This window comes from Haliaeetus albicilla, chromosome 3 (genome assembly GCF_947461875.1).
Source record: "Haliaeetus albicilla chromosome 3, bHalAlb1.1, whole genome shotgun sequence".
Taxonomy (NCBI): Eukaryota; Metazoa; Chordata; class Aves; order Accipitriformes; family Accipitridae; genus Haliaeetus; species Haliaeetus albicilla.
Genome location: NC_091485.1, coordinates 72,739,708 through 72,764,187, shown reverse-complemented (window position 1 = coordinate 72,764,187; position 24,480 = coordinate 72,739,708). Strand labels below are relative to the sequence as shown.

Below are 24,480 nucleotides of genomic sequence, written 5' to 3'. Positions count from 1 at the left end.
TGCTGTAGTGTTTGAAGTCTTTTATTGGTAGCTTGTTGCTCAGACACGGTTAGTGGTGTTCCAAACTAGCTAGAGTGTGGATGACAGTGCCAGAAATGTATTTCTGGCTTGTAATTTTTTGGTAAGTTTTCTGAGATTGGTATCATGTGATGTTGTGCAAAGGTCCATTTAGCATTGGAAAAAATAAACCGACAAAACCCCTTCAACCTTGGATTGTAGGTAAAGGACGAAAGCAAGATGATTTGAATGCATAGGATTATGCTACTTACTATTTTAAATCTGTGAACTGTTCCCCTTAGATTAGGAACTTTTAAGTGTTGTAATTAGTAACTCTGATAATCACATGACTGAAACTTCCAGGTTTTCTTAACCAATTAAAGGTTTAATTAGTAATACAGTAATTTTCACTTTATCTGAAGTAATACAGCAGCACTGGAGTTCAAGAATGTTAAGTTTTTCTTTTTTTTTCTGTGTTGCATAGAAAGTTTTTCCATTAATGTGTTTTTTTCTTAAATCAAATAAACTTCATATTTTTAAAGCTTGTAATTGATAATATATGTTAAATCCTACAATTGCATTTGAAATTCAGGTAGTTTGCAGAGCATCTTTAAAAACAGAATAAATAGAAGTGAAAACTCTTAAGCGGAAAGAAAGTTACCAGCTAAACATTTGGCACTGGAACTTGATCTCCTAACCCTTTTTGTCTCAGGATTAGCTGCTTCTAGGCACAGAAAAGGAATATTCTCTCGTTCTAGTTTGTTAATCTAATTCTGTTCATCTACTAGTTCAGTTGAAGTTGAGATACTCAGACTTCAGAAAACAGGAAAAAAATTGATCACTTCAAGTAGAAGTTCAGAAGATGAGATGTAGTAGTTACAATGAAAGATCTATTAATTAGAAGCACTTGCTTTTATTTGTGGTACCCAAATGCATAGTCAAAACTAGCTGGTGTTTACAACAAAGTTTTCTTATATTTTAATTGAATGACACTTGATAATTATTTTAAAATACAGCTTTTGTATATGTTTACTTGAATTACAATTTCCAACCATGCAGCCTGGCAAATCTGAATAAAAAGTGTCATCAAGTAAATGGGAGATGTCAGTCACTATTTTAACAACATGGAAGCGAAGAGTCTGATTTAAAATTAAGCTATTTAGTTACATAAATATGTAAAATGCCATCTTCTGCTTAGCAAAAAGAGGTACCAAATTCTGCATAAAAGCTGTCTAATCTCAAGCCATTATGTTTTAATGTTAACAAGCCCTTGAGAATCACTCTTTCTTTAAATAAGAATTAAAATGTGCAATTGCAAAGTTGCTTGGAATTAAATCTATCTCTTTTGCATAATGCTTTTTGAAATATAACACTGGGTGTACAGCTCATACTGAATTTGATTTGGGTAAAGTCAGATACTTGGAAAAAAACCCAATATTCTATTGTGGGTCTTTATTGATAATACCCATAGTATTTAAAAGGACTGTGATTTGTAATGTGTGCAAGTGATTCTGAGTTAGCTCATCTATTAGGGCCTGTCTAAACACAGAGTTACTGGGAAACAGCTATTATCAAAATGTGACTGTTCACACAGAAACCACTTACAGAGAGCATGTCTGTCACCCCTGCAAGTTCACATTCTTTCAGACATTCAGTAGGTTTCTAACTTTCATGCCTGCTGTTCTGCTTTTGGTGGCAAGGACCTCAGTGCACTGAGGTGACCTTTTCTCATCATTCATGGTATGGGATGAAAGTAGGAATGCTTCATTCCTTTTTTTTTTTTTTTTTTGTTTGTGGATGAGTTCAGTTCATTAAAGATCTTTGAAGTTTGTCTATTTTATTACTTGGGAAATAACATACCCTTTTCAGTGCTTTTCAGTATACCTCTGCCATTAAGATCTTCCTGTCCTGTGATTGTTGTTGTGCTTTAGTTCTTTTCAACCTTCTAGTGAGATGACAGGCTTCACATTTGAGATCTCCACTGCTCTGTCTGTTGTGTACTTAATTAATAACACTACTGATTCTATGATGATTCTGCCTTGCATTAAACATGCAGCAGTCATTTTTCATCTGTTGACTAGTGTTCTGGATGTCTTTATTCTGGAGGTGAGTAACAGTAGGTGATAGAGAGAACAATATGTAGAGGTACTTCCTGAAACGTCTTATGGTGCCTTCCTGTCATTCCTGCGCGTGGTTGATTCTTACATCGTTGGATACCACTCTTAGTTCCAGCTGCATCCTCTGTTACTAGACTTTAGGACAGAGGTTGGTTCCCAAGGCAGTTTGGCAGGGTTTTTAGATTGTGGAGGCTAAACTGAAGGTGCACGTTGGCCTTTTGACACCAGTTCTACCCATTGGTCCTGGATAGTCAGCAGGCAAAGGTAACAAGACAAATGCCAATGTCCCATATTTTTTCTTTGCTCCATCATGGTTATTGATTTTGGATACAGCCTACATGATTGAGCTCTCTTGGGACCCTTCAGGTGCATCTCTATCCAACTGGATTGTCAGCGCAGGTACTATTACAGCATTAGCATGGCCTTTGGTGTCTCAAAACGTTTGTTCTCCTGCTCTTATCATTCCCTAGATTAACATGAATATTTTCTTCAGAAACAGAACCACGTTCAGTAACAATCTGAAGAATGACCATGTGGCCTCTCATGTATGTATATGTTTACCTTTCAACACCTGAAAGACAGAATAGTGGATATCATGTAATTACGTCTTTCCGTGATGACCTTTGCCTTTAGTCTTTTCAGCAGCAGCACTGACCAAAAATAAATAGGCTAAGTTCCACGGCCATGACCACAAAATGTCTGGGAGCTTGGCAAATAAAACGCTTGTTGTTCCAGTTTTGCAGATCTGGTTATCAGGGCTTCTTTGCTCACTGAGTATAAGATTTTTAATAATTTTAGCTTGGTTATCTTTCTACTGATGTCATGAAGAAATTTGTTTTAGCCCTAGCAAACTAAAAATTATACCCTGGGCTTCATTACAAATATCCCTTTGATAGAGGCATGCCCTCCCCAGAGTGGATACTCATCACCCTGGCCACAGTCATTGATTCTGCTGAAAAACATGAAATCTTTAGGGAAAGACTTGTTATGACACTTTTCAGCAAGAGGACAGATGAGGTCTTGCATGTGATGAAGGACTTTAAGGGGTTTCCTTGCTGTAGCTGGGTATTTTATCTTCAGAAGCAAACCTTATCAACAGAGTTCATCAGTCTCCTTTAGGAGGGATTTCTGTGTGTGGATTTTGATTTTCACTATGCCTACTTTATATAGCTCCATATAGGCATTGCACAGGAAATACCATTGAGTGCCTGAGATCATTACTTGGTCAGGAGTTGTTTTTATGGTTTATCTCAGATAGGAACTGCATGCCATGGCTACACTTGGTCAGTGGGATGATAAAAACATAGCTCTACCTAAGAAAAAAGTTTTTGTTCCTTTCAGAGGTCCTGAGCTGAATTTTCAGAAATATCCTTAGTTGTCTAAATTTCATTCATGTGATTCTGAACTCCATGGTGGCAGGATTCTATCCCTACTGCAGTACTGGCTATTACTTGGCACTTCAAAATCATATGACACGTTGATCCATGCCATGCAAACCTTAGAGGTTTCTAAGTTTGGCTCCAGGCTGTTTTCTCATGAAAACAATCTCTCATCTTCCAGAAGATGCTTATTCTCAGCCAGTGCTGAGATCATCCTCCCTTGATGAAGAATTCCTGCCAAAATTTATGCTGAATGCTATTTCAGTTCCCCTCATCCTCTAGATCAGTTGTGATGGACTTGTCAGTGTTGGCTGGGCAGACAATTTTGATGCCTTGACTGCTTAGAGTTGTTGGTAGTTGGAGGACCAGGGACTGCATGCCAAAAATCTGAGATTGCTTTCGGAACCTTTTCATCCTCCTTTCAAGACTGCTGTGCTCAGGTGATGGCTGACATATCAACTGCCGGGGTGAGGTCTGTGCTTTTTGCAAAGAAGGGATGAGCTTGATCTAAGAAAAAAAAAAAAAATCCCCAAACCTTGTTTATCTTTAGAAATTATGGTTAAGCCTGGGCTGATCGTAATTTGATGATGTCAGACATAGTGTCTGACAACTCTTGAAATATGCCTTTCTATCTCACAGCTTGAAAGAGGAAACTATGCAGTATTTTACAGACATTTTTATTTATAGAACAGATTGCATATGCATTCACTTGGTGCTATTTAAATTTCAAATTGCTATGTAGAAATATAGGAAATAAGAAAGAATATTAAACTGGGCTCGTAAAAATTGACAGCTAGAGCAAAAGCGAATGTATAAATGCCCTTAAGTGTAACCCTTCTGCCAAGTCTAGACTGGCAGCAGTAAAGACCAAACTCAATTTCTGAGGATCTTTACTTAAAACATTGTCTTGAATTTCCACCTAAACACCTGGGAAAGTGAAATCAAGCTGCATGGGCACTTGGTGAGTTATACTTCCCCAAACAGATTTGACTAAATACCATTTCACTGGAGAAAGGAATAAGAATAACCTATAAACCTATAAATAATTGCTGCTACTCTAGAGCATGGAATAATTTAAAACCACCTCTTGTTTTGATGGACTGCTGGAGCAACTTGTTACCATATGTTCACCTAGCCATATCCTGTTCTCTTGTTTATGTCTTGCTATGACTTTATCATTTTTTCCCTGTTTAGACTGCTGTAACAAGAGTTCTTGAGAGCTTTAGCTCATTTTTTTTAGTTTGAAATGGTTGGTCGCCATTGCTCCTGTTTGCCGTCCCTTCTGCCTATTGCCATAGTGTTCTTCCTCTTTTTTTTTTTCCTCCTGTTGTTCATATTTAGGTCACAAGAAACACGATTATAACTATTAGAAATAAAATGTAGGATAAACAAATATGAAGGCCTGATTTTAAAATAAACAAACCACCTTGACAGTAGTATTAAACTTTGAAAGGAGGAGATACATAAAAGTAAAGAAGCTAATGGGAAGAAAGTAAAAGGAGTGGTATGTTTGTTTGCTGGTACCATAGAGACTGCTTAAAGATGTCATAGTAGATTCTCTGTAAGTGTATTCTCCTTCTCCATTAAAACACACATAAATAAAAGAAAAAAGCAAGGGTGGTTAAACAGCAAAATAAATGCAACTGGGGAGAAAAAAAAGTTTACTGTATAAAAGTGGATGTGGTGTCCAAATGTAGAAAGTAGAAAGGAATGTCAATCCTGAGAAATTAAATGGGGGGGGAGAGGCGGGCGGGCGGACGGACGGACGACATAAGCCCAGAAAAGATTTTGAGGCGTAACTTGCTGAACTCATGAAAGCTAATAACTTCTTCAAACATATTAGAAGCAGGAAGCCTGCCAGAACTGAAACATAATTGAGGTATAAAAAGAGACACTCAGGGAAGATTGAGCTGTATCAGAAAATTTTGATCAAGGCTTTCTTTTTAGGAAGGAAGATTCCAAGGCTTGATCCTTGAGAATAAATCTGTGGAATTGTTTCAAAGTGTAATTAAAAATGGTTTATGGTGGGGAGTGATCTGAACTGTAAAATGAGTAGTAATAAATTTCAGGTACCAGATAAGGTTCAAAGATGCTAAAAGAATTTTAAAATTAAATAGTTGAACTACTAACAGTAGGAATTAATGCATTTCTTAAATTGTCTTCATTCTCATTTTAAAATTACAAATGGCAAATGCATCTCTGCATTTTTTAAGAGTTCAGAGAGTGATGGAAGTTCTTCTCACTGAGGTGGGCTTATCTCCAGTGTAGATGTCTGCATCCTAGTCACCCTAATGATCCTGGCCATCCCAGTGATTCTTTTGACAAGATTCATCTCTCCCTTTACACATATATGGCTATCTCAGTACTGACTAGGTGTCTGCACCTGACCCCAGTCATGGACTCTTCTCTTGAAGTAAGGTAGACCGAATTCCATCCTATGAACCCATCTGGAGTTCAGTAAATCTGTACTGGGTAAATTATAAGAAACCATGTTAAATAATAGTAGGTGTATGGATAATTGTGATCTACTGGGAAGGAGTTGGAACATCTTTGAAGCATGACTTCTTTCCAAGGAGTGATGGAGCATTTAAATGAGTGTGATTTAGTTAATACAATGTTCCTGAACTAAAAAAATCCCAAACCTTTTTGGTATGTTGGTTAATTAATTAATGATTAGAAGAGATAGAAAGAAACAGTAAGTGAATGAGATTATGGTGTTGAGGAAAGAGATTATTAGCCATGTGGCTTTTGTTTTTTCAAACAGTTGTAAGCTATTAGGAAACTGGCAAAAATGGCAATATCACAATTTGTTGCTGAGCCAGGGTTATGTAAAAGAGTTTCTAGAGTAGACTTGATTGTGATATTGTTTCTTGAGAGTGGAAAGTAAGAGATCCTGTGTTGGAAACCTTCTCTTAGAAGGTCTGCTTGTGCTGGCTGTCACAAGTAATCCCCTGAAGTGTGTGCAATGTAGGCACCAGCTGCTTTGCTCTACAGCTTCTCTCCTTTTATGCTGCAATACTTGATAATATAGACATAGCCTGTCAGCACTTCACAATGTTTTGTAGTCATAAGGAACGTTATTCCTGAATGCTGTGTTTAAATTAAGACAGCATTTTCCCTAGGATCCTGTATAGGGTGTAAATTAATTTTTGGAAAGGTAGAAGTTATTGATTTCAAGGGCTGAAAAGAATGAAGCTTTAATCAGACTGAGCAGAGAATATAATGCAAATTAAAACCTGATGTAAAATTATGAGTTTAAGTGAGGTTTACTTAACTGGCACTAATGAACTGGTTTTAATGCACTGCATTGTATTTTAGTTGACAAAGTACCTGCAAGTTGTTTTTGCCTAACCAATAAATCTTTCAAAAGGGAGCTAGTTTGGTTGGTCTTATAATATTAAAATTAACTGATTTCAGGATGGAGACTGAAATCTTCAATATAATTACCAGGGAATATTTATAGAAGCATGGTAGGTTCTTAGCCATTAATTGGGAATCTTTTTACAGCTTCAGCATGGTGCCATATCTTATATGTGTACGTATATATAAAAAAGTATATTTGTGTGTGTATATATATAAAAAAAATGTAATTGAACAGACTTGTCACCTCATGTGTTCGATGTATAGCAGTGGCACAACATAGTATAAGAATGAATATATCAAGAAAAGCTTGAATGTAAATGCTTTCTGACATATTGTAATAAAAGACTTAGGAGGTTGTATATGAATGTGGGAGGAAGCTGCTTAGAAGCCACTTAGCTCTTCTTATTCATCATGGTACCATGAGTTTTGCTGCTTTTCATCTAGTTCTGTGTTTTCTTCAGTTGTGTACTATAAAACTTCAGTGCTGTTATGTGCTCTTGTTCCTGGAAGTTGTTTATCTGCAACACTTTTCCCTGCTTTTTTACCCCCCCCCCCCCCCCCTTCTTTTTTTAAAATCAAAATAGTAGCAGCAGGGTAAAACTCTTCTGAGCTTGTTTTATTCTTCTAAAATCTCTCTCTGGAACTGGTGTTTTCTAGAGACAAGTGGCTTATTAAATAACTTCACTTGAACTGCTTTATTAAGAAGGTGTAATTTATTTTCCTGAAATACACGTCTTTTAGACTATGTAGAAAGTGAAGGTTGCTAAGAGGAAAACCACAATACCTATGCATGTTTACCTGTTTCAAATAATAATCTGCTTATCCTTGTGTTTCTTGAATAACTCTAGTTCAGATCCGAATTCAGTGAATTTTTTTTTTAAGTGGAATAAATAAATGGGACTAAGTAAAGTAGCAACAGTGATAAAAGATTTAAATTCATTTGCATAGCACAAAATATGAAGACCAACATTTTTTTAGTCATATGTTATAAGAAAGAAAAAATAGTGTACTGTGAATAAAATGAAGACTGATCCAAATTGTCTAGCATTATAAACAAACCTGAAAGTCTTTCACACATGATTTACCTTTGTTTAGACTTGGATGTTGATGAGGTACAGAGAAAAACTCCAGTCAACACCATATCCAAATTCTTAGGTAAAACAGAAGATCGGTTATTACAGTAAAACAGTACATTTCTTTATGACAGAAGTTTCCTATTAATTTGTTTTAAATCATTCATGAACAAAATGAAGTTTCTGAGCTTTAGCTCAAAATTCCTATCTTCATGCAGTTACCTCTGATTTTTGAAGAAGCCTGATTTGATTAATTGAGGGAAGAGATACAAGTGTTCAAATGAAGACAAGTTGCAAAGTTTGTGTTCCAGAAAAAAAAAAAGATTAGTTTGGGGAAGACATACTTTAATTGGCAATGTAAAGACATGAAGAATTTGTGCTGTATTTTTAAGAGCTAATATTTTTGCACTGAAGGAAGCTATGTTACTAACATTTGAATGAATTTTAGGACACTTAACAGACTCAATACTGCTCTCTTTAGCCTAAATCCAAATGAAGGCACTGGAATCAAGGCTGCTACTGAAAGTAGCTCTTTATATGTAAAAACAAATATCCATGTTTAAAAAAGGTCATCCATGTACTTTGGTGAACTCCCCACATGACGTCCATTGAGTATGATTGGATGTGCTAAGAAAAGAAGAGTAAGGTCTAGGAGTGATACTGAAGAAATTTTTTTTTCAAAAGGATGGGAAAACTCAACTATGTGTTAGTAGAGAGAGCTGACGCTTTCATTTTAAGTTTTCAGCCAACTGTCTAGGTTTTTAAACAATTAAACTGTCCTTTTCTCAAGCAAGAGTCTCTTCTCTATGTATCACTAGTGGAGGCATTGAAACATTCAATCATGATAATCCCCTCAGGCCAAATTCCTGTGACTTTGTATAACAGTATATTGGAAAAAAATGTCCTACAGAAATGAGCGTGTTGTTCTTGCCATCTTCTGTCTCTGTGCCTCTTCCACCCAAAATACAAAATCAGATGTGTTTAAAAGTTATCCCATTCTATCTGTAAATTTTTACAAAGCCTAATTTGCTCAGAAGCAGCTTTGCAGCAGTCCTTAATTTTTTTTATCATGTAAGTTATCTATGCTTAATTTGCTCCACTTTATGTTGAGGTAGGTCTTCTGGTATTTTGTAACATGAAAAAATGATTAATATTGTTCAGTGTTTTACATACTGATTTTGTATGTACAAAATATATTTTTGTAGTATTCAAAGTACACAGACATCTGAAGTTTTCAGATATGGTGGAGAACTAGATACCAAAATTTTAATGGCATGTTTCTGAACTCTGACTTCAGCTATGACAATTTTTCATGAGATTTTATCTAAAAATATTTTTGTGATAGCTGTGAATTTCAAACTGGCTGTGACTTGATGTGTACACATTTTATATAATTACTAAAAATCTTGTCATAGAAGACTGTGGTGTGTTTAGTCAATCTCCTCATTCTATCTCTGTGGTGGTTATCTTAAAAGCAGAAAACATTATTCTGACACACACGTAACTCTTCTTTTTGTCTATGTTGAAAAGATTATCTCCCCCCCCCCCCCCCCCCACCCCAAGTTAGTAATAAAGCTGATAATTTCTTTTTCAAAGATGAGTTGTTACCCAACAAATAACTGAATCCTTTTGCTCTCATTCTCATCTTTTTATGGATGGAGCCACTTTCTTGGATATTGTTCATGATGATCTGTTCATGAAAGTGGGTCTATCTCTGTGGGTAGCATAGATTAATTATTTTCTTGTTGTTCCTGCTCTTTTCCATGTCAAACTGTGAATTTTATTAGTTTTAGTCTCCATTGTATTCAGAGATTTATTTTCTTTGATTTCTCAAAGAAAGAGGATTCATGTAGTATGTGGTTTGTCGGTGCCTCTCTGGTTTTCCCCATAAGAATAGCTTTTGAGTCTATGACAAAACATGGTGTGGAGGGCAGATCAGAGATGTTAACTTGTAAATTTTGTTCCAGTCTCATGACGGTTGTTTATACGTAGAAAAGGTAGACCCTAACAGTGCCCTGAGGAGGCAAAAGACCTAAAAGAGGGGAAAAAAGACCATTAATTCTCACTCGCTTTGGTCATTTTGTCATCCAGTTGGCCAGTCAGCTTGCACGTGCTTCCTGTCTAACTGATGACCTAATGAATATAGGTAGGAGTCTGAAATGTAGCTGTTCAGGACAGTATGAAAACTTAGGTAAAAGTGCTGAGATTTATTGCAGTAGAGAATATTGGAGTGAAAACCCAGCATTCCTTGTGTTGCTTTAAAAGCAACTTGTTCAAGTATCAGATTTCTGAGCAGTTTGAAGTCGTGTTTACTTGCTCCATGTATTTTTCAGAAAAATATTAGAGATGCTGTTTACTAAAACGGTAGAAAATGCTGTCATCTAATACCTACCAGACTTAATGTAACGGAAAAACAGGTGCTGCTTGCCTGCAAATTAGAGGAGATCTGCTCAGTTCTGCTGAATTAAACAACTGAAATACTGAATTAGTGGATTGATCATGCAAGTCTTGCTAAGGCACTTCACTTAGAACATTAGCTTGCTTGTGGTACTGAAGAGTGATGTCTTACTGTCCATCTGCATCTATGTGAAACTGAGTTGAGGGACTACCTGAAAGGTCATGAAGACCTTTGCATACATGCTATAATCTAGTGATTAACTTCAAGGTAAAAAGTTTGTAGTGGTTACTGTCTATGAATACTCAATTTCTACTTCAGCTTTTGTGAGGGTCTTAATGTATTTTGTGCCCTTTTTGAAATTCTTTTTTAGTTTAAAGAACACACTGTGTCTTGATGGCAGGGTGATGCTGAAGATCTCCCTGGCAGCAGACACTGACTTATTTTCTTCCCTAGTTGTAAGAGGGCTCACCAAGCAAATTTTTTTTTTTTTTTTTTTTTTGGTGAAGGAAGTATCTGTGTTTCTGGGTGCAGAAACTACTGTTTCTCTTGCTTTTTCTGCTGTCAGACTGACTTTTCTGTCTTCTTACGTGTTACTAGTAACTTATCAAAGAGATGTTTGACTCTGTTCCTGAGAGAGTTGGGTAGGCCAGTTGTCTGCCACTTCTCAGGGGCTGACTGCTGCAGGAGGTCTCCTCGGACTTCTCCTTTGTGAACATTATTTGCTGTTTTCAAGGGGGAAGGAAAAGCTCAGCCAGCACAAAAACCCCTGGGTACTAGGTTTTTTGTTAAAATGTTGATTCTGGGCTTATCACCAAGGGAAAATTGAAGTTAGAAGGCTTTTAGCTATTTCTTTCCCAACTTCCTTTTTCAATATTTTAGCAAGTTGCATAAGGAAATAGAAAGCTGTTTGTCTTCCAGTGTAGTTGGCAGGTCAGACATAGAATGTTCCCTTTCTTCATTTTACCTTGCTGTAGGTTGTTCTGCAGGGGACACAACTTCATCAAAACCAGATCAACCAGTTGTTTGCCAGAGAACAAATGTTGTATTTTTAATATTTGACTTAGTTTTTAATAGGTAGTGACTGAGACTGTTGCATCCCAAAGTTGGAGCGACTCGGGTTTGTGTATTTCCTTTGTCAGAATTCAGGTGAAACAACACCAGGGGAGTTCAAACAACAATCAACATTTATTCAGCCAAGCTAACCTTGCCCAAGTATAAGTGAACTTATCAATATGAACCTTGCATCATGTCATTAAACCGTTGTTTGACAAGAGAAGGGAGGTGTAGAAAAAGGAGCGGAAAAAGGAACATGAAACTGTGTCAGAAGGAGAGACCTCCCGTTGAGTCATGAGGTTCAGAGCAGACCCCCTTGCTTTCTGGACTCCTAAAAAGGAGCCCAGGGACGGCGAGATCCACTCCTAGTCTCATACTTGATCAATGGTTTATGTTTAAAAGGATGAGGCATAGGGACTGGGGAAAAGAGAGGAAAAAAGAGAGAGAAAGAAAGAAAGAAAAGAAAAGGGTTTCACTAGTCCTGGGTCCAGCATTGGTCCAGCCAGTCTAGAGATCCAGTTCTGGAGGGCACGCGCCGAGAACTCATCCTCCCTTCTTTTATAGTCGGTGGTCTCGACGCGCAGTTCACCTTCCCGGGGTTCTCTGGAGTCAGTCGGTGAGCTTGGGGGTTCATTGGGGAGTTGCCTCTCTCTCCCTGCTGGCATGACCACTTCAGATAGAAGCGCAGTCCTGTCCTCTGTGGGGCCCTCTCCTCCAGGCGCTTATGCTGTGCTCCTTCTCGTGGTTGCTGAAGATAAGGAATTGCTGCTTTTGAGAAGCGCGGTCCCACCCTCCGTGGGGCCCTCTCCTCCGGCCACATTGTCCTGTTCACACAACTCCAGCGCTTCTACAGAGGCCTTCTTCTCTACCAAAGTTCTTTAATGAATGTTTGAGACATTGACTATAATTTGTCAGACTGTCACAGTGACCGAGTACAGATATTTTAAATTTCTTCAAGTATTGAAGAGCTAAATTGTACAGTTATAGCAACTGTGCTCTTCTAATTTTCTCTGTTATCTGCCAAGGCATGAAAGGCTGTTTGTGTGATACTGTTAAATCACAGTTACTGAAGTGCTTTAAAAATATTAGTCTATAATTGACCTTCTTTCCTGTCCAGGTCTGATTTTTCAATGGCTCCATTATTGTGAAATACTGCTTCACATTATAGTGAAACTAGCAGAAAGACTTTTCTTTTTCACATTTAGAGCTTTCAGTCACAAATGGTTTCTAACTGTGCAACTGAAGCTTTCAGATTTTTGTGTTCTCATATTAGAAGAAGTTTTTAAGCAGCTCTGGGACAAAACCAACATTCGTGGTGTTGACATGAAGTAGTTAAGCAAAAAAAATAGCAAGAATATTGGTGGACTTGCAAAATTTTCAGTTGTCAGAAGCAGCTAAAAAAACATAATGAAAAGAATTTGGTATGCAATGGGGAAATTGTACTGAGATTATGCTAAACAAACTGAGAAGTATGTGCTTGAGTGGCAATACTGACTATGGCTTTGTTCAGCTTTATTGGTTGCAGCCATTCTATGATCCTGATCTTTCAATGAGTCTGGAGAGAAACTGTAGGAAAAAAAATAATAATAATGAATGTAGTTATTCCAGGTGAGGAAATAGTCCATCATTTCTCACTCAATAAATGAGTCTCTGTAATACCTACACAAGTATCCAGTAGTGTTTCCAGCTGCAGTGCAGGCTTTTAAAGCGGTTGAGGTGAATTCACGGGTCAAAGGATCAAGTGTTGAATGCCTTCCTGCTGAGGTATACAAGCATGAAGGCACTAGGTGGGTAAAGACCTCCAAGAGTAGCTGTTTCCTATCTCTTCTTTGCAAAGAGAAAGATAAGTACCGATGGTAACTGTTTCAGTCACAGTCAGTCTTCTAAACTATGGGTCGGGAGACTTAGTAGTTGAATAGATCTTCCCAGGAGGTTTGTGCAGTTTGTGATTGTGTCAAAATATGATGACAGCCAGGCAGATGCTAGAATTCAGAGCTGTTTGAAAGTAGCAGTCTGTAGCAGGTTTTTGGCAACTATAAGGCTTTGCAAATTTGACTAAGTAGAGAAATTTGTATCATTCATTCATACCACAGAGGTCAGGTAGCAGAGGTGCTCAGTCAACAGAGAAAGGCTCCAACATTTTCTTTCAGAAGTGGCTGTCAGGCAAGATCATGCAGCTCTTGCTCTTTTGCATCATGAGTGCATCTTAATATGTCCTATTGATGTGGATTCCTTTAGCATCTCAGCTGAGATGTGGTGCCAAGTAAAAAGTAATAGAACTGCTGGCTTGGCAGCAGCATGTTTTAAACTGCATTTCATCCAATATCAGCATAGAAAAATGTCTTGTTTTAGCCTTGTCTTCGCGGAAAGCATGCTGAGCTTCCACTGTGAAATAAAAATGCAACTCAAATCTATAAACAAATTCTTTTTGCAAGTGGCAGCATGCTTTCTTCGAATACAGTAATTGACTGTTTTACACTAGGAAATGAAAGCCAATTCTTCACAATGACAGACCTCCAGTTTCAAGCAGAATTAAGCGCATACGGTAGTGTTGTCTTCATCGTTCTTGGTAGCTGTGATGCTTTCCACCTCAGCGGATTCTACTTGTACTATGTGCCCTTGCTCATATAACATGGCAAATAACAACCTGAATGCTGTAGCCTGAAATTTTTGTGAAAATACTGTCTTGAACCACTAGAACTCCTGGCTGTGCTGTGCTGATCTGAGTGTATGTGTATGTCTAATAATGTATTTTGGGGAACATTTCCTACACAAAATTAAAATGTAGTGAATGGTTCAAGAGACAGTTCAATGAAACACAGACACAAGCAAGGCAATTGTTCAGTTATGTGGCATTAATTTCAGAGTGAAGGCGATTACCGTTCATGTTTATTTGCTTTGAAAGAGTATGTACTCATGGCCTTGGAAGCTTACAAACTAAGCTGGATTGATGTGGGCAGCACAAACATCGTGTTTGTGCCTTTCAAGGCCCAAGGTGGCGTTTTGGGCAGTGGTGTCGTTTACAGGATATGTTTCTCTCACATTTTTCTCACTGCTCCCTCTCACAGCTGCTACGCAGCATCTTTTACCCTTTCTTAAATATGTTATCACAGAGATGCTACCAGCATTGCTGATGGGCCCAGCTTTGGGCAGTGGCAGGTCCATTTTGGGAGCTGGCTGGAACCGGCTTTCTCCAACATGGAGCTACTCCTGGTCTCTTCTCCCAAAGGCCACCCCTGCAGCACCCCTTGCTACCAAAACTTTGCCCCATAAACTCAATACACTTGTCTAAGCAGTTTTTATGGAAAGCAGTATTTGCTATCATTCTTCCCTTTTCTCTTTTGAGTATTTTGATTTCTGAAGTATTTTCTAGAAACAGTTTAGTTATTGACTAGTTATTTTTATTGGTAGCACATATATGGAGGAATGTTTACTGTGCTTTAAAACAATATAGGTCTAAGACTTTTCACCTATCTCATTCTCCCCTCTAAACATACACTCTCAGGCTTATTTCTGTTTGCAGACTCCCATTTCATCACAGAAATGTAATTTTGTGTTCAGGCCGTATATTTCCAAATAGACTTTTTTTTCTGGAGACACAATTGTATACATTGTTAAAAACAATTTTTTGATAAAATACATAAGCATTTATTATCCATTATTGAAAGTAACCCAAATAACATATGTTTGTTTGAATGTTCTTGTATTTTTAAGCAATTTAAGCAAAAAGAAAAATTTTCTTACCAGTTGTTATGATTTAGTAGCATACTATAGTACCATTGTTTTAAGAATGAAGTAGTTTTAACACAAGGTAACATCAAAAATAATTTGTTTCTCTTCTTTGGCTTTGGTATTGTTTCAGCTAATGTTTCAGAGCAGGGCTTGTTCACGTAACAATGCTATTTATTAGTAACCTTAACATGCTTAAGGCCAATTGTGTTGGATATGTAGATTTACTAGATAAATTGTAGATATTTGTATTTTGACAATGGAAAAATTAACAAAAAATAGGTATAGAGTGACACTTCAAAAATTCTGAAAAGTCCAGAAAACTGTCTTATGTAAGGTCACTTAATTATATTTGATCCATTCATTAAGGCTTCTGGAGCGTAACTCTAAGCATTGTATGCAAAAATTAGTTGGCATTCCATTAGAGTTATTTTGTATAAATACAAAAAAACCAAGTAAAACTTTAGGCTATAACTTCATCATAAACTTTTGTTACATGTAAGTTTGAAATTGTTTTTTGATCTTATTTTAAACAAATTTATTTTCTAGAAAAGAAAGATGTAACACAGAGCTTGGAAAGCTACACAGCAAAATGCCCTGGTACAATGGAATTCATCACTCTTCCAGACGGTTTGAAGTTACCTCCTGTTCCATTCACCAAATTGCCTATTGTGAGGTAAGACTCCAAAATATAATCTTTAACTTTTCCACAGTACCTGTCAAAATTTAAAGGATACTGGAAGGATGTAGTCTTCTCAGTTTACGTAAGTTGTTCACAGTAACATGGAAAAATGTCAAAATGTCAAATTGTTTTGAAAAGTTCTTAGGCAAAAATAGAGCCTTTGAGCAGAAAATACCTTCTGTGGCCTTTAGTTTCAAAAGGAGAGAGGCTTTTTTTTTTTTAAACTGTCACTCAAGAGTTTCTGATACAATTGAAGAAAAGTATTTTGTCATTGCAGCTGAGATTTAAGTTCAGTGCCTGATCATACGGAAGGTCCAGGAGTTGGGTGCTGTTTCCATCTGTGGAGCATGGAACTCAGCTGGAACTGATGCCTTTTGTAGCTTGTTCCTTTCCAGATGATGCATTTTCAGGCTGGCACCTTCACTGGCCTATTCTAAATCTCTGTTCCTTTTTGTGCCTGTGTGCCAAAGCACATCATGCAGTCAGTCCAATGAATAATACCTTGTTTAGATTAAAGCCTAGCATGAAGCATTAGAGAGAGTCAGAGAGAGAATACAGCCACTGGGCATCAATTATAAAAGAAAAAGCTAAAAGAAAATCTTTGTCAAGAAGTGGCTTTTTGAAGGAAAGATAATTGCTATTCAGAAAAAATACGGTAGAAGTTATTGAAGAGTTCTCGTAGAGATTTGAGTTCTCAGTGGGATGTCATAAAACATTTCATGAAGCAAGAGTTCTGGTATCACAAAGAGATAATAAAGTGTATAACCAAAGAGTGAAAATTATATTTATTTTCTGATTACTTTTAGTCTCTAAAATGAAAATGAATGTTTTACTTTATGACCATTTTTCATGATACAACTAGTTTTACTATGTTCTCTCTAACTTCTTCAATTTTTTTTTTTCACATTTACTGAAGAAAGAGACCTTGTCTAACTATTTGTAGTGCATTTAACACGATAGGTCTGTTCACACTAACAGTTTGTTGTGTGGGAGGTGCTTGCTTAAGGTGCAGGTTTGACTGGAGCATATGGTTGTATGTGGTCAGATGGAATTGTATGCGGAATCAGAATGGTCACACCGTTTCCAGGGGTGTCCTGGAAACAGTGTTTGTTTGTTTTTTTTTCTCCTGGTTGGACCAAGTAGAAAGCTGTGCACTGGCCAGCCACCTGGGTCACTGCACTTTTAATGTGTACTCATGGGCAAAAATGCACCTTCCTTGAGGTCTTCCAGCATTGTCCCCTCAGTGGATTCAGTTGGCGCTGACAAATCATCTAGGATGATTGTGCAGATACCTGCTCTGTGTTGCCTGTTCAGTGGTGCAGTGTGTACTTTGGAGTTGCAGCTGGTATCAAATTCTTTGCTGGAAAACATGTAATGTGGACATATGATCCCCAAACCTTAACTGTTAGAAGCAAAGCTACATATTACAGTGGAAAAGTTATTTGAGTAATTTATTATCAGCTGACCTTGGGGTTGATTTAGTTTCACAAAAAAATCTATGTATAGAGCTAAACTAGTCATATTTGACTATCCTAGCTCATATTTGCAGTCAAGACACGTAGATAGTAACTTCCAGGTTTTTCTAACCTAATTTACATATCACTTTAGGATGAGTTGAATTACTGGAGTATGTGGACTGTATTGACTCATTTTTCATTGATCTTAAAGATGCCCAAAGAAAAGTTCAGGTAACTGTGTCTGTGTGTTAGATGAGTTCCCTGGTCAGTACATTCTGAAGGCAGGTTCCCAGCTAAATACATGAAGGAGGCCTGTATTTCTTCTCCTGAAAGTTTTTAGACAACAAACTTAGGGCAAATTTTAACCTAACCTTTTTTTTTTTAGAAATAAAAATTAAATAGTATTAAAAAAATTTGAAGTTAATTAAGCAAACTTGTATAGTCCTTTCTAGTACTTGAGTTAATGTGATTGTAAGGAGAAGTTAGAGCAAAAGCTTCCATGAAAACGTTTTTAAGGCAAAATATTTTCTTTTGGGAGCAAGAGTTCTGTCAGCCATTTAGTGCCTCTTGCAGATCTCTGTTCTAGGAATAATCTTAAGTCTTACACAGTATAAAACCAAAACTACCTTCCTTAATCTGACTGTGTATGGTATCTGTCTGCCTTGGCTGTCAAATAGGTGCAGAAATGCGATGCTAAAGTTCCCTTGAGTCTAACCCTTACCTTGTGCTAAAAAAGCAGCCACGTGTTTAGCTGTGAAGTGTTAAATCCTGAATTAGTCTCAGGTTTTTGCTTTTTGCTTAACTTTTAAACCATGGAGGAGGTGGATTGTACTGAATGTATTCCATAATGATTTCTTGTTCTTCTCCATGCTGAATATTGAAGAGAATTCAAGTCTGAAGATATGGGAAATGCCAACTGAATCCTTTTTTTATAGGAGTCATGCATATAAAGGCCAGTCAAAACTTTGGCAACAGATTACCAAGACTTCAATGGGAAAGGCTCTGCCTGACTTAAAATGTTTTGTATGCTGAGAGAAGGGGACAAGCAAGTTATATTTACTTGTTATTCCTAGGGCTAGCTTTAAGAAATTGCTCGCCATCCAGGGGCTTAATTTACACTACCAGCTTGTGCTGACGTGGTTGCGCTTGGAGTGTTGAAAATATCAACATTATTTAACAGCTAAGAATTGCCGTTTGTGCTCCTCTCCCCCTTCCCCCTTCTTGTCTTTTGAAAGTTCTATAAAAGCCATAGTGATAAAAATCCATAATCCAACAAAATGTTAGATGCGTCTAAATGTAAAGCCTCCAGTTACATCTACGTAGCAGACCTAGAGTATTGTGGAGCTGTCCAGCTAGTTGGAAAATAATCATGATGCAGGACTGCAGAGCTCTTTGAGGTAAATAATGTTAATTTTTGAGACATAAATTATAAATGTGTGGAAATGTGGTTTTGATCAATGTTGAATAACCTAAGCTTATTACTTAATCCATGCTAGAGCCCTCTAGAAACGTACGCATTTACTGATGATGACGACTTCTATTTACTGTTGGCATTTCATGGTCTACTAGTTCTTAATCCATTTAATGTGAAGTGCTTATTTGGGATGCAGATTTCTTAATCAAAATACTGTCAAACATTGAAATGCCACAGTGAAATTGGAACATAGTTGCACTGTTAACTCCTTCCCCCCCCCCCATACCTATAAAGCAATAGAAGAGATTTGGCTTGGGAAAATCTTGATATTCCGTTACTCATGTTAACTAGCAGTCCTTTAAGTATGCTATTCTTTGTAGTCTTTCTTTGTGTGTATCGTCTTTTAATAGATGCTTGGTCTATTATTGACGTGCTTTAAATATTATAATATTTTTATGTATTTTCTTTTAGCCTTTGGAATTTTGGGATTTTTTTTTTGACATTTCAAATACTCTAGTCCAATCTCGAAACCTCCTTGATGAATTTTTATTTCTTTTGATGAAGCTTCAGAAATTAAAAGCATGTTGGATTGGAAAGTATTCCATTATAGCATACTGTAAAATCATATCTAGTATTTTCGGTAATACAAAAGAGAATAATTTATTGTCTTTCTATTCTAATAGATGTGCTATTCCAATTTTCATAATTTACCTGGGTTAAAACTAATTTTCTTACTAATATAATTAACAGAAGAAAGAATTTTCTTCCTTTTCACCACTGAAGTCTTTTGGTTGTCCTTATATACTTTTCTTACTACTTTAAATTTACTTGGTGCCATTTTTTCTTCCCCTCTGTTTACTTAGTAGAGTGGGGTTTTTAAAATTTTCTTCATTTCCCCTCTAAGCAAGGTTGTTTTTAATTAACACAACTTTTTCCAAATACAAGATTTTGATCTTTTGGGTAGCTAGTGAAATTACTTTGTAATTCATAATTGTCACTCATTTGAATTCAGTTGGGCTGGGCCAGGGGCTAGAAAATGTATGTTACTGAAGCTTTTCACACAAAGGAATTAACGTTCTATGTATGACCTGTGAGGGTATAGCTTTCTACTATGTGGCTGAAGAACATCACTTCCACTGTCATGCATTAAGATTAAAAAGGTTATCCACCACTATTTATATAATAATGATGGATAAGCTAAAGCACTTCTTTCTATATATAAAATAAAATTCCTTTTTATTAGCACTTTATCAAATTTAATGTTTCCTCAAATAAGTATCATTTACATGTTTTGCTTTAAGTTGCATTCTAATTTGTAACAAAATTCTATCAGAAGAGGTTTCAAAATATGAAATATCCAGCAATCTGTCATACTTTCTCTTTACTCCTCAGGCTTGTTGTCTGTTATTTTGCATATGATTGCAACAAATTGCTGACACTAAGCATCACCAACAGATAATATATAGATGTAATTTATTTCTTGTTCCAAAATACTTTTAGTGTTATCTAGTAACTTCTTATCAGGTGTCTTGTATCAGGGATAACATGCAAGAGTAACACTACACAGACAGCTTCATTATTTTTCAGCAGTGGCACATTATTTTCAATGATCTGGGTAATTTTAAAATTGTTTTCTTGTATGTATGTGGTTTTTATTAGTGGGATATTGGTACAACTGTTCTTTAATGTGCTGAGGACTTAACATTATTTTCATGTTCTCAGTAATAGTTTATTGTTTTGAAATTAAGTATAATTCTGTAGCTTTGGCAAGTGAATTATTTCAGTTATATCCTGTAAATGATGCAAACCTCTTAACATGTAAAAGAATACCTATCTGCTTTTCAAAGTGAAGACACTTAAGTTTACAGCTGAGGAAGGCAGGTTTCTTTCTTAGTGCTCAAGTGCTCTTGTCATACTATTTGAAGAACTTCATAAAACACGACAACTTAATCATGTACTGTAACATTTATAACCTCTCTGGTTTATTATGGCATTATCAAAGAATTCCAGTGAGATAAGTTTTACTGTGGGAGTTGGGTAGGAAAGGGGGGAAGAAGGGAGTTAATCTTTAAACAAGTTGGGGTTTTCTAGCATTCTTCCGCTTGGCCTCTTAATTGGTTTTAGAAGTCTCCTAGGATTTTAGCTAGACTCTGTTGTTTGTCTTGGTACACGCCTACTATAGCTTTTAAGTATCTTTTAAATGTTTACTGCTGGGAAATTTTGTAAGCGTTTTATTTCATTCTTGCTTGTCTACCTCAGTGTGGTGGGATGCCTCTAGCAATTGGTAAAAACTGTAGTTTTATTCTGTAGGATTTTTTTTTTTTTACTGGAAAACCAGATTTTAAAAGTTGGAGATTTAATCCACAAGGGGAGATTCTCGTCTCTTGATGATGTTCTTAATTAAAAGCACAAATACCTCAAGCTTAATAGACAGTAGCAAAATAGCTATGATGCTGAATGATGCCTTTATTCACCTTTTGTTTTTCCTTTCCTCGGTCCTTCCTGACTCTAAGTAACTAGGATTCTTACAGGCTTTTATAATGCTGCTACTTCTACTGAATATCCACTAATTTATTGCTTGTTCTTATGCCCAATATTTAGTCTTTTAATTTCCCATCAGCTTTGCAAGGCCAGTGATTTCCCTGCATGGTATTGTAGGGATTTGGGTCTAACAGGGATATAGTCCAATAAATCATTTGTTTTCTGTCTATTTGTAATTGCTTTCTGGTCATTCAACAAACCCACCAAAATTTCTGGGACATTTCCTTCCTTCTAGAAGCAACTCTGTGCGTTTTAACTGTTTTAAAGTCTGTTTTATTCACCTTGGAGAAGTTCTTTACATTGTCCAATGAAATTTCTTCTGGCTTCTAGTTTGGGTTTAAGGTAAATATTTGGTTGTTTTCTGCACTGGACTTGTGGTCTATCTGTTGTTATCTGCACTTAACTTGGAAATTAATAGCTGGATTTCAGATCACTGATCCGGATAGTTTGGGTTTTATTGGTTTCTACAGAAGATGTTTTTCCTTTGGTATTTGTTTTCTGAGAGCTTTCTGAAACTTTGTCTTTAGTTTCCTTGAGTTGGTATTACTTTCTTTTGTACTCTAAGTGTTTACTTCATGTTTTCCATCTCAGGTGTTTTAATCAGTACCTACTGAGACTGTCATTTAGTATTTATCCGTTCATTTTTAACACAACCATCTATTATAAAATAAAACAGAATAAATAAAATATTTTAAAATTGTTTTTACTCAACAGATCTGTTAAGCTTTTGAACCTCCCGACCAGTCTTCGACCTCACAAAATGAAAAGTCTACTTGGTCAGAATGTGTCAACCAAAAGCCCCTTCATATATTCTCCAATTATTGCGCACAGTCGTGGGGAAGAACGAAATAAGAAAATAGGTAAGAATATTTTGCAGTATTTTCCATTTTTTTATTAATTAGAAAATCTTTCTTAGTCAAGGAAAGCAAACCTGAACATTACTTTCTTGTGTTTGAAATAATCAGTTTTTTAGCCTAAAGTTCTGAAGGAGCAAAGCTTTGTTCTCCGTGGGACAGTTTCAAAGTCTTATAGATGATAAAACTGATTTCAGAGGATATAAATTAGTTTTATTTCCTTCTCAAACAAAAGAGAAATCAGGTAAAACTTAGATCTGACACATTCTGTTTGGCAGCACCCAGCTTAGCCAGTTACCATGTGTGGTGCCCTGAGCTAGATGCACTGTTGGGGTTTCCCCTTTTCTGATAAGGGTATCATCATGAACATGAAGAAATTAGGATGAATGAGTGCAGTTTCTTGCACAAAAGATGCAAATTCATAGGAAACTGGACTGTGGTAGTTCATCAGCCATAGAATCCCAATGTTAGACCATTGGGTTTTAGAATTGGTTTTCAGTTTATCTCTTTCAGATGCATCTAGTTGATATCCTATTATGATTTAATGTAAACTCAGAATGATTAACTGTCTGATTAGTCAGTTTTTCTTAAAGATAGTTCAGCAAAAAAAATCAAAAAAGCCTTATAAGCAATGTTTGGAATACTAGTTATCTTTTGCTAGAGGATTATGTCATTCATTAAAAAGCTCTTCAGTGCCGTAATTGTGCCATTGGAAATAGATTACAAGGCTTGTTTAAAATCCCGGATTAATTTACAAATATTGCTAGTCCTTTTTGTTGCTTTTGTGCATATCACGTGCATGATAATTTTTAACATAAGCATTAGTGTCAGCACAAAAAGGACTTGTGTGACAATGGACAGAACTGATTGTAAAAACTTCAATACAGAAATTTGCAGAATGTTGTTTTTCTTAACTTGCCTCCTTATGTCACTGATTTTAGTACAGAGTAACCACAAAAAAAAAAAAAGAAAAAGTAGAAAAACAATACTTGGAAATGTCACCAAGGTTTGTTAGATTTTCTGTATCATGCTTTGAATTGTAAAATACTGAACATCTAGCAGGTTGTCGTAGGCAGTGGCTCCAACTACTTTTCAAATAGGTAGCTCAGGAACAAGTTAGGGCAGAAACTTGAGTAGGAGAAGCGGGTGTGCTCCTCAGCACCTGAACTTCTGTCCCCTGCTCCCTGCCCCTTTCAAGCATGAATGCATATGAAAGGTGGGGAATGCTTTCCATTTCCTATATTCTCAGTTTCTCTTGTTAGTGGTAGTGTATTTGTATTGTAGTGTATTGCACTGCCCCCTGGGACACCTTTTTTTTGTCTCTCTCCTTTTTTACTCTTCTAACAGTCCTCTTTCATCTACTGTTAAAATTAATTTTCTCCAGCAGTGTAGCAACTACTTGGCTTGTTCATCTGGATTGTGCCGGCTCTGCAGAGCCAGTACTCGGAGAATCTCTCTGTACGGTTTCTTCATTCTAAAATGTGGGGCTACGGGCTTTTTCCACACAGTCTTCTAGGTTAGATGTTGGACTTAACCTGCCTGTGCCATGAACCCCTGATTATGATTAAGATGATATCTCTCACCTTGAGAAGAACATATGCCCATTTTCTAATTTGTTTTATGATGATGTGTATTTTCAATAAATAGTTGAAACATGAGGAACTGGGTAATATGCAGAGGTATGGATTATTATCTGACAGTTTGGATGGACATGGCTTACTGCTACTTTGCTACAGTACTACTTTGATTTCAAAAGATAAAGGAAAAGAAATTAAAAAAAATAAGAAGAATCAAGTAAAGGATAAGAAATTATAAAAATGTAGATGTGTGGGAACATCTTAAAGTGCTCTCCCATTACAGAAATATTTCTTTGGAAAATAGCTTATGTTATTTCTCTTAATAATCACAATTAAATTTTTAACATTTAATCTTTTAGGTATAACTTGTCATGTTTTTTTAATTTAAATAAAACCTTATTGCTAATCCTGTCAAACAGTTGTATTATGCAGTATTCTTGTTCCTTGATGGATACAAAAGACACCTGCATTTTTTGAAACAGTTTAAGTTAGGATTTGTTTATGTGCTGTGTGTACCATAGGAGTTTTATATTACACAGGGCAGTTTCTCCTTTTAGGTTTTTACTTAGCCAAAGGAGATGTCTGTACTGCTTGTGATCCCGTAAAGCATTTGCCTTTTGAAGTATATACACAGTGCATTCACTTTTAAAAGCCACTAATGTTTCACTCAAAGTTTTGCAAACAAAAGAATATACAAAATAAGATACTTCCTTTGAAAGAAGATGAGAAATTTAATAAACTTTGAAACTAATGACAATATTTTAATGACATGCATTTAATTTAAAACAACAGCAATAACAAATGAACTGTGTTTTTCTTACATGGAAATATGTAAGCCATGTTTTG

The 24,480-nt window shown here is 36.3% G+C and overlaps 1 protein-coding gene across 4 annotated transcripts in view; it reads left to right on the top strand.

Moving 5' to 3' along the window:
* TRAPPC9 (trafficking protein particle complex subunit 9) overlaps positions 1–24,480 on the top strand; it is a 522,448-nt gene that overhangs the window by 34,924 nt on the left and 463,044 nt on the right. For all 4 annotated transcript variants that reach the window (XM_069780118.1, XM_069780115.1, XM_069780116.1 and 1 more), the window contains 2 exons: positions 15,659–15,785; positions 21,918–22,063. In XM_069780118.1, coding sequence (XP_069636219.1) covers positions 15,659–15,785; positions 21,918–22,063 — 273 coding nt within the window. The remainder of the gene's footprint in view (positions 1–15,658; positions 15,786–21,917; positions 22,064–24,480) is intronic.